The sequence below is a fragment of the Chironomus tepperi genome, unplaced genomic scaffold, assembly GCF_022539635.2.
Source record: "Chironomus tepperi strain 1889 unplaced genomic scaffold, CSIRO-AGI_Ctep_v1 contig_454, whole genome shotgun sequence".
Taxonomy (NCBI): Eukaryota; Metazoa; Arthropoda; class Insecta; order Diptera; family Chironomidae; genus Chironomus; species Chironomus tepperi.
Window position 1 is genome coordinate 803,290 of NW_027226576.1, and position 11,232 is coordinate 814,521.

Consider the following 11,232-nt stretch of genomic DNA (forward strand, 5'->3'; position numbering starts at 1 on the left):
TAGACAATGATGATCATGATTATAATGATTACCTCATAGATGATATTGACTGGAACAGAACAGAAAAAGAGTAATCAAAATTTTTTTCTAGAATAGTTTTCTTATTCATTACTTAATCCAATTTTTTCATAATACATGAGCAAAAACTTCGATATATTTTGGATGCTGACAAATACATGCATGCAAACGTGGAGAATTAAAATGAAAATTTATTTTAAAGAATCCTCAAGTTGGTTTTGTTAAATTAGTGAACTTACTTGACACACAGTTTCAGATTCTATCTTAATAATTTCATTTGTGTATATAAAGTTATGTTTGTCCGCATAACCAGAGAAGTCAATTTTCTAAAAATGTAAAAACTTCAATCCTCTTGGATATTCTTTCCCCCAAGTTTTATTTCTGTCGCTTCTTCTTGTTTTTGTCTTCAATGATTGTTTCTGTTCACATCTCTTCTTCTTTACTCTAATTTGTCACATAATCTCGAGTATAATCCTCTTCTTATATTTTATTATTCTATGGCCATTACAAAATTATTATAACATAAAACTTACCGCTTAATGTCGAACATATTGTTATAGTTAAAGATGAAAGGATACTGAATCTCTTTGTGTCATAATTAACGTGATTCGAACCACACTTTCCCCAACACTTTGATGTTTTAATGACTTTGAATGCTGGCAATGAATCATAAAATTTCTTGCTTGTCACTCTTAAATTATTGCTGAAAAATTGTTTCGTGATGCTCACTAATGTATTGTTCATAAGTGATGCTCTTCAAATTGAATGTAATCATTCAAGTAAAATTTTTGAGCATCAAATTTTTTTCTTCTTGCTTCCCCAAGCAGTAATAAAAATCAATCATATGAAAAAATTAGCTAAAAAATCTTTACAAATAAACGACAAAACTGTGTTTTGTCTTAAAACAATAAAGAATAGAAAGCAGTTTTTGCTAGAAACAGAATCAATATGGATTACGTGCTTAAGAGGCTGCTCGAGAAGAATTTTCACAATAATGTTTTATAAAGAAAAACTACTAATATTGTAAGAGAGGCGAGAAGTGAAAGAGGTGAGATTGAACATAAAGATGTATAAATATTGATGTATCTTTATTGTTTTTATTGCATTTCTGCAAAACTACCTTAAGTTAGGATTTACACGTGCATACGAAATACAACATGTAAAAGTTATTTCGTTATATGATTTAAGTTAGAAAAGTATTAAATTTTTGAACTTCATAGCTACATTTCATGCATACAGCATAACAGAATATTCATGAATTTAAGAAAGTAAAGCAAAATACATACATATTAGGTAGGTATAAGTATTTGAAGAGAAAGCCATACTTGATATTACATTTTCTAGGAAGATTATTTCAACATATAATTTGATAAATCGTTGTAATAAAATATATGAGTTCATGTAAACATGATAAATATGTAATAATTTCCTATTCATCATTACCTTTAATATGCTCTATCCAGCCTTTATTAAATCAGATTTGCAATTCATTTTTATATATTAAAGAGACTAACATTTTATATCAATTTTAGCTTTAATTAAAAAGAATTATAATTTTACATTTGTAGTAATTGACCAAGTAATTTTATTAATTAAACAACTCTGTAAACATTTAACATAATTAAATCTAAATTAGACACTTATTTAACAAAGTTCATAAATTGTAAATTAAATTGAATTTCAAAATTAATAGAGAAAAAAGTTGAAACAATCGTAACTTTTAAAGCAAGATATCAATCTATCTTCAAATTATAATACTTTGCATATTCTTAATAAGTTTTAGCATTATTCATTTCATCTTGTTATCATTTGCTTCTTCCTTTTCAGTGATGTCTTTATTTAATTAAATGAATTTTTCTTTTTCTTGTTTCCTTTTCCTTCCGCTTCTCAATCAAAAAAATATTCGATATAGTATAACAAAATTAAACATGAAAGAAGAGCTAATATTTGTTAAGAACCTTGAGACATTAAGAAATGTCTAATTGCTATCGCTTCTGAAAATTGGTTTATTTCGTTTTTGTCTTATATTTTTGTTTTTCTCACATAATATCTTGACAAAATCTCAAATGCGAGTCTAAAAAATTCTTCTCTTTCATGGGAATTATTCACGAACTAGGCACAGATTTATAATCAAAACTAAATTAAATTGAGCGTGATATCTATGTCAATTCTCTTCCTTTGTCTTCCTTATTGTTTCATTGTTTTATTCCATTTGTCTTTTCACCATTCTAAAGGATTTGAAACTTGTGAATTCATCACTGTAATTTACATTTTTATTCCATTTGAATTGTGGTGAAGCAAAATAAGGTTTAATGAAATGTAAAAGCAACAGAAGAAAGAAAAAAAAAATCAAGCACAAAAATGGGAAATGAAAATTACTTTTCGTGTTGAGAAAGAAACCAAAATGAAAATGAACTCCTAAAGCTTTTAATTAATGAAAAGTAGTTATTCACGCAGCCTAAAATTCCAACTGTGGATAAGACAGTCCATGATAATGCGGCATCTTCAACAAATTATTTATTGCAGTGCAAATCGTTTTACGCCGCTAAGTTTTATTTTTTTTTTTTTTGCAAAATTAAGGAAGATGAAAAAAGGAAAGCATAAAGATAATTAATTTATGGACATTTCATTTCACTTCCGAAAATTCAATTGAATCCTTCGGAAATAAGAAAATGGAACTAATTTATTCAATTGAATTTTGAGCATTGCTGTTTTCTAATTGTGATGGAATTTTTATGGATACTTGAAAACGCTGAAATAAATCTTATTTTGATTATTTGCAATATATTGTATTTAGAATCTTCACGTCCATGTCATTCGTCCAGCTCATAAAGTTTATCTTCCTGCTTATTTTTGTGAGTGAGAAAATGCTCAGGTAAGGTGGTGTTTGATTGCCTATAAACTTTTATGAATGAATTGAGTGTAGTACTAAAACTTTTTGATGCATTTTCCTAACTTATTCTAAATAAAAAAGTTATTTTTAAGCTTTATGGTTATTTTTACATTAACCTCTTCATATTCCCACTTTACATACCGAATCAGGATTATAAAATTAGATCTCTACCACTAGATACTTAATTTTTTAAAAGATTCTAAAGCAAAACTGTTAATAGTATAGTAAAATGTCTAATTTGACTGCGATAAATCTTAATCTTTTTATCACATGAAAATTAATCTAAATTAGCAACATTTAATTGAAATTTGATTTTCATTTTTTTGTGATTTTTACTTTATTTTTTTAAGAGTGCTGCCAAGGTTCAATATCATCTATTATTCCTTTTTTCACTGTTGATTCAATAAAAATCAATGACCCATTTTCAATTCTCTATCTTACTCTCTTCCAATTTCATTAAAGACTATCACTTTTATTATAATCTAAGATGCTAAAAAGGAAATTATTTTCATTGTTGAATAAGAAAAAAAAAGTGCAAAAAGAAAGACAAAAAATTAATTTTCTTAAAAACTTTTTGTGTTTTATACACAATTCGCAAGTCATTCATCAAAAAATAAATAAAATACGGGAGAAATAGGAGAGTATGAAAAATTAAATGGAAAAAAGAAGAAAATTTATAAAAATTGTGCAGACCTTAATGCCACCAACTAGGAGAAAATAAATGACTTAGCAAGTTTCTGTGTGCAACTTTACAGCTTTTCCATTCCCGTTATGATATTAGTTTCATCAACCAACCGAAAAGGGAAATCATAATCGTAAAAAACCACGCAAAAGAAGGAGAAAAAATTATTTCACGGCTAGTATAATAAAAATGTCACAGAAAAAATTGGATCGTAAATTTCAAGAAAGAGCTAAAATTAATATTATTTTTTTTACTTTTCCATTTACTTTTGTTATACATTTCATATTCTTTTATGATGCTTACAATCAACAATTGAGATCGTTATGTTAATGGTTCAGAGAAACGTAAATTGTATGAAGATTGTGGTGATTATTCTTTGATTCAAAATATATGTTGGAAACTGCTTGTATACAAGTGCATTACAAAGAGAAAATTGTTTCATGTCCCAAGGGTCGACATTTATATGGCAACAGTTATACAACCTTATTGAAAGGCTGAAAGCTCTTCTAAACATATCTACACCACTGTGTTAACTATAAGATGTGAAATTGTCCTGACTGCACCAAAACTGCTGAATTTTGCTTATTTTCACAGCCAAAAATTTCACAATGTACCTTTGTAAATAGATGGATATACAATAATTTTTAAATAAACTCAAGTTTTCATAAAAACATCAATAATTGCCTCTAAGATGTGAATATAAAAATCTCAATCAACCAGTAAATAACAATTTATGTAATAAATATAAAGCAATATTATTTTTAAAAGCAATTTTCAGAAGCAAAAATGTAATAGAATTTGTCATTGCTTCTGTTGAAAAAGCAATAAAAGTTAATTCTTTTTTAAATTAACAATTTATTTCTAGGTAGTTAGAAAAAATTCTAACAAGATTCCAACAAAACATAAATTATTTATTTTTCATAAATGACCACTTCTGTTAGTCAGCACCACAAAGTTATTAGTGGTTCAGGAAGTCTCTAGGATGTGAATTTCATGTTAGGACAGAAAGTTTTTTATTTTGTTTGATTATTTTTTAAGGTAGGTAGTCAAAAAAATTTGTTATTTTAATTAAAATTTTCAGTGTGTTTGGTAAAAGGTGATGAGATTTAGTTCCAATATTTTTCTTATCTGTACTAATCAGTACGAGTTTTTTGAGCAAGAAATCAGTAAAAAAAGCTTTTTCGCATAACAAATTTTGCTTTTCGCAAAGAATTTTAGATATTTCATAAAAAAAGAAATAAAGAAATAATGAAACCAAACCAGAGAAATACTAAGTGCGGTTAGAATAAAAGTTTTCTTTTCACTCAATATAAAAAGAAAAATAATAAAAGAGAGCAAAATTTCTTTTCACGACAATAGCAATAAAGCACTATCACACTATTACTCATTTTTATTTCAGCACTTTTTATATTATCAAACATAATATAGTTTTGTTTTGGCTCATGAAATGAGACATGAGGATCGAAAAAAGACAGAATATAAAAAAGAAGAGGACTCACGTAATACACGACATTGTGAAATCAAATCAAATGATTTGTTTTAGGACTTCCACTCTATTGTATGTGTATAGGTACTTTTTTTGGCAAACTGAAATATAACAAAAGAAATGGCAAAAATAATATAACAATGGGAATTGCTTCAAGAGAAAGCAACAGAGAGGGATGCGATTTATTTTACGATGGCATCTTATTACTTTCGAGATGTAGAAAGTCAGCTCAGTTAGCATAAAATAAAAATTTTAGGAAAAGGCGAAAACGAGCTAGCGAGTATTAATGTTTTATTCATTCAATGGAGACGGAAAGACGATAAAAAAATTCAATCCTGAATGCCGACAAATAAAATCGCCTCATCCTATTCAAGAATGATAATGGCTTAAAAAATAATGGTTGCCCTTAAAGACAATCATACCAAAGCAAATAATGATTAAACGGAATATAATGGAACTGAGGGTATTGAAAATTGAAAAAAAAAGATTGTCGATCCTAAATCTTTTTATAATTAATTTTCCATTTAATCTATTACAATCAATATTAGTTAATGTCAAAAAAGACAATTATATTTTGATGAGTGATAAAATTTCAATCTGACTTACAAGTACAATAGAAGAACGTTTTAAAAGAAGAATAAACTTTTTATTTGTTTTAAAAGAAAAACATTCAAAAATCCAAATTTTAATGTATTTTATAAAGTAATAAATGCACATATATCAGAAGAACATTAATATCTCCTCAAGTATATTTGTTTCAAAAAAATTAAACCCTTTCCATTATTTCTTTTCTGTCTGTTTCTTGATGAAATCATAAACAACTGAGAAATCCTTGTTGCCTAAATCGTGGGTGCACAATAAGCGATAGACATTGTGAGCAAGACCACCAAGTAAAATTGGAGAGTTTGATGCAGTTGCTGAAAAAATATGAATACATATTTAATACAAATTGTAAATCTTTTAATTAAAGTTATTAGTATTTACCAACACTTGAAGCTAATCCCAAATCTTTTGTAATGAGGGCTGTTGAGAAGCCTCCTTTGTAGTCATTGCTTGGTGGTGTTCCTGGTGATAAGCCGGGAACTGGATTATTAACTTCTGAAGCCCATGTACGTCCAGTTGAAACATTAATAATTTCGTTGAATACTTTTGGATCTAATCCTAATCGAATAGCTAAATTCATTGTCTCGGCTGTGCCAATCATACTAATAGCAAGCATCATGTTGTTACAAATTTTCGCAGCTTCTCCCATCCCGTATGTACCACAATGTGTAATTTTTCTACCCATTCCACCCAAAAAGTCCTTGACTTTTTCAAACTCCTCTGGTGTACCACCAACCATAAATGTCAAGGTCGCATTTTGTGCTCCCATTACGCCACCGCTTACGGGAGCATCAACGAAACTGGCGCCAGCAGACTTTACAATTTGTTGTACGTATTGTGATACGGCTGGATCAACCGTCGATGAGTCGATAAACATTGTATTGTTGTTAACACCATCTTTAATCATATCTTCATAAGTATTTTTTACTATATCATTATTAGGTAACATTGTGACGACAAATTCTGAGTTTTTAGCCAACTCCTGTGTGGTTTTATATACTTCAGCACCTTTTGATTTCATTACATCACATGCCTCCGCTGAGATATCATAAACATTCAATTTGTAGCCCTTAAAAATAACGATAAATTATTTATATGCATGATTACGTGGAAGAATTTTAATTATGTAGGTAAAAGAACCATCAATATTTATTCATTAAAACTTGAAAACATATTTTTCCTCAATTTTTATGGTGTGATTTTCTTATCTCATATATGTAAACATATGACAGGTTTTCAGATAGGAGAAAATTTCATTTAACTTTAGTATTAAATATTAAAATTTTATATCAATAATATTTAATAAAAATGACGCATGAGTTAGTTAAAAATGCTATTTTTAAAGTACCTTGTTCATAAGATTTGTGGCCATTCGGTTTCCCATTTGTCCCAAACCAATGAATCCAACTTTGGTAGCGTTTGTTGACATCATACGAACCAAATTTGGTGATAATTTTACAATACGGAATGCCATTTTGTTGCAATTGAATAGGTAATTTTATTGAAATTATAATTCAACTTCCTCACTCAAGGTCACGATCGTCGAAATGAGGTATTAGATTATCTCCACGCACGCTTCTTACTTCACACACAAGAGAAGACTGAAAAAAAGTAAATGTTCTGTCGACTGAATGAAATAAATTTATTTTTTGATAACACACATAAGTGTATTTTGGCAGACGTTTGCCGGTTATTTATGTAAATCACATGATACTCACAAATACATTTTCAGTATTGTTATATGTATTTAGACGATCTACATGTGAGCTACTAATACATCAATAAAATTATTATATCAAACTAAAGTCTCGGTAATGTGATCAAAATACTCTCATGTGAATTGAAATTTGTCTGTTAATTAATCAACTTCAACATGTAATTTTGAAAATTGTACATCCTTAAAATAAACATATTTTATATAAACTGTTGGTGCTGACATGTCATTGACTTAAAAATGTGGCATTTAATTTATTTAAAAATGGGACCATATTGAGTGTTTTCTAATTGGAGGCGCATTACATAAGAAAATTTGCATTTGAATGCAACTGGCAGATTTAAAATTAATTTAAATTAATAGAATTATAATGAAATTCCCAATGCAATTAGCGCTGCATAATAACTAACCGCAAAATTTACACTCACGCTTCCTCATTTATGAATACATGCAATAATAATAATATTAAAATAAGATCCCCGAGTTCGCACACTGCATAATTGAAAATATGATTCTGTGTTGTCTAATTAATATTCTGATAATGCAGCAAACATAACCAGCCATAACATAGCAACGCAACATTAATAGCAACAGTAGTAGCAGATTTCAAGTGGTATTAAACAGAAAAGTATCATTTTATGATTTTATGTTGAAATTTTTTATTTTTAGTACTGCTGAAAAGAGGCAGAGAATCCAAAAGCACTCATCACATAAACATTTTCTCTTATTATTAAAAATCCTAGCATGTATGACAATAATAACAACAACAAATGGCTCCCATCACATATGATGTGGGAGGAGAAGAGATAAAAAAGTTTAAACTCTTAAAAAATCTTTCCGAAATTTATACTCCATACAAACTCACACACAAATCCGTACAACATTTTTTTTTCCTTTTCTCATGCATTTATGAAATGTTTTTTAATATCAAAAGAGCGAAATATGGCAAATGTGAACATTTTATACACATTTTTATGGCCCAGTGAGCGTAAAGCTGCTAATAAACATTGATCAATGTACACAGAATAAAATAAAATATTTTTATAACTTTTTTTCACAGATTCTCATATAAAATACATTTATTGCGATATATGGTACATGATAAAGGATATGTTTCGAAATTTTCATTTTCAAGCACCATAATTGGCTTGAAGTAGCACAAACAAAAAAATTATTTAGGCATAAGGGTAAGTGATTGTGTTTATATTATTTGCACCGTGAAAAAACATGTGTTAAAATGATATACATACTTATGGACTCATGGATTTTTCACATTTTTTATTATTTCGCTGAAATGTAAATGTTTGATTTACGCACAGCATAAAATTAATGATATTAATCATAATCAGGGCAATTCACAATTGGATACCACTTAAACCTCACATGTATGCACATGAGGACATTCATTTTTTAATGGGTAGTTGTGAATTGTTTATGTCTAGATGAAATGAATTATTGAAAAGTCAGATTTCCATATAATTTGAATAAATTGTTGTGATATTGTATTCAAAAAGCTCTCATTTTCTATCTGTTTGTGACATAATACGCTAGGCATCAGTGCATACATAATCATATCAATCAAATGCGATTATTGCGAGACCGAAAATTCTCATAAATTTTTTATGATTGTTATTTATTTTTCCATCAATTTTAAATTGGCTCCAAAATTTCCTATTTATTTTAACATTTGCTCTACAAGCATTGTAAGTGCTCAAAAAAATATAATTGGAGAATAAAGTTTGAATATCTAACAATAAAAAAGACACACTTATCGTCACAATTTTTCATTCACAACGAAAAAATAAATCTTTCAAGTATTATTATCTTAGAAGGATACTGGATTGATATTTCATATCCAGATTTTTTGCTTTTTAAGTGATTTAATATAAAATTCATCAAAAACTAATTGAAATTTATTATAAATTATTATAAAAGCTTTTATTTCTAAAAAATCTGTTTGTGACAACATAACAAATTTGTTGATCATAGTGCCTACAATTGAACTCTGGATGCTCCAGATAGGAAATGAATATTGTATGAGAGATGTGCTTGACTTCTTCCTACCAAATGCATACAACATTTGACAGAAACGAGCATGTCAATATCACTATTTTATGGTAGGATAGAGGCAGAATTTCTCCATAAGGATAAGAGGCATTAAAAATGAATGAATTATATGTTGTATTGCATTAAGATGAAATTAAATCTTTTATTTTCTCATACATAACACTAGAAAGAGCAAAAGTAGAATTTTTTGCACCTAAGTAAATGACTCAGATACGATTTTAAGCTTTTGGTTTTAATTGGTATGTCCATTATAAATAACATGCTTACTGTCGCTTGAACATGTGAATTTGCAAACTAAGAGAATATTCTGTTTTTTCATATTTCGGTAATAACATGAGAATTGGATAGATAAATGTGAGAGAATATTGACTATATTAATTATATAATTGCATTCCATTATTAAACTTTGTGGTTATAATATCCATAATCAGGATTTTCACATTTTAATACATTATGCAATAACAATTACGATATCTACGGATTTACTAATTTTTTCATTTATTTAAAATCCCAAAAAAAAAAAGTATTCTCAAAATTAATTCTTACATTCTATTACAGGATAGTTCTATTGAGAATAAGTAATATTCAACCAGATCCCATCTCAAATTTTTTACATTCTGACACTTTCAGGAAATAAAGCACTAAGATATTGATATACCACAATAAATGTCGTTAATACAGTAATTTCCATCAATCATAGATATTGGATTGGCTATCGACATACAACTTTGGAGTATCCGTTACACCGCCTTGTTTCCGTAAATAACACATCATACTTTACACCGATAAAATCATATCATCAATCAATACATACTTTGGATTGACTTCCTGTTTTGACATATCATCATCATCACCATCGTGAGAATCTATTATTCAACGTCACGCTCTGATATATACGCAAATAAAAAAAAGTTATACAAATATTTTATCGAGATGTGATTATGTTGAATGAAATTCAATTAAAATTGTTACACTTCGCTGATCCTAAATATATTTTCAATTGATTCTTAAATTCGTTTAAAGAGGTAAAGAAATATATCAAGAAAGATATGCAAGAATTACCTAGAAACACAATTAAAATTAATTTCTAATACTGTCATACATAATATATATTCATTATGTTTTGCGCTATCATAATAATAAATATTTTAAGCAATTACCAGTTTATTATCACTATAAATCAAAAACTCATAACGTAATTAAATTTCTAGAGAAATTGATTTTGCATTCCCGTTTATATTCAGGACTAAAATATCAAATTTTCCTCCTACGCTCAAGGATATGTCTTGTTTATTATTATAAGTCAAAGGGAAAGTTAAATTATGATAAATCAAGATTCAATTGCTTTATATGTAGCTATAGAAAATTAGTCAACATACGTACTTAAACTTGCAGCAAACAAAAGTTTAGATATTCAAGTTTCAAATTGAATGTGTACATGTATTCAAATAAATTAAATTGCAATAAAAGGCTGAATCAAGGCATTTGATAAAATTGATTTCTTTTTGGAATTTAATTTTCTATATAGTCCTATCCTAATTTTTCGTGGATGTGCTTTTAACGAGAATGTTTTCAAATATTAAAACCTATTCTATTTTTGCATATCCATAAATCATTTAACGCAACTAGGTAAAAACGATTTTATGCAAATTCTTTTTTATGAATGTGAATCATGAACAGCAGTGAGTGGATATGGAATGTGCATAAACAGATTTCATGTGTGCAGATGACATTTAATATGGACAATTAAATGAGCATATATGAATCAT

General features: G+C 27.9%; 1 protein-coding gene across 1 annotated transcript; it reads right to left on the reverse strand.

Moving 5' to 3' along the window:
- Positions 1-5,703: 5,703 nt before the first annotated feature.
- On the reverse strand, positions 5,704-7,299 carry LOC139098818 (probable 3-hydroxyisobutyrate dehydrogenase, mitochondrial). Its single transcript, XM_070651147.1, has 3 exons — positions 7,031-7,299; positions 6,064-6,751; positions 5,704-5,996 (listed from the first exon to the last, which is right to left on the reverse strand). The coding sequence occupies exons 1-3, from the start codon at positions 7,154-7,156 to the stop codon at positions 5,860-5,862; spliced, it is 951 nt and encodes a 316-aa protein (XP_070507248.1). The 5' UTR covers positions 7,157-7,299; the 3' UTR covers positions 5,704-5,859.
- Between the last annotated feature and the right edge of the window lie 3,933 nt (positions 7,300-11,232).

What these genes read in the sequence shown, in the direction of transcription:
- LOC139098818 (XM_070651147.1), bottom strand. Translation starts at nt 7,156, where the DNA reads ATGGCATTCCGTATTGTAAAATTATCACCAAATTTGGTTCGTATGATG. An exon ending in CCACAAATCTTATGAACAAG is followed by an intron (nt 6,752 to 7,030) that starts GTACTTTAAAAA and finishes GTTATTTTTAAG; the next exon opens with GGCTACAAATTGAATGTTTA. An exon ending in GGGATTAGCTTCAAGTGTTG is followed by an intron (nt 5,997 to 6,063) that starts GTAAATACTAAT and finishes ATATTTTTTCAG; the next exon opens with CAACTGCATCAAACTCTCCA.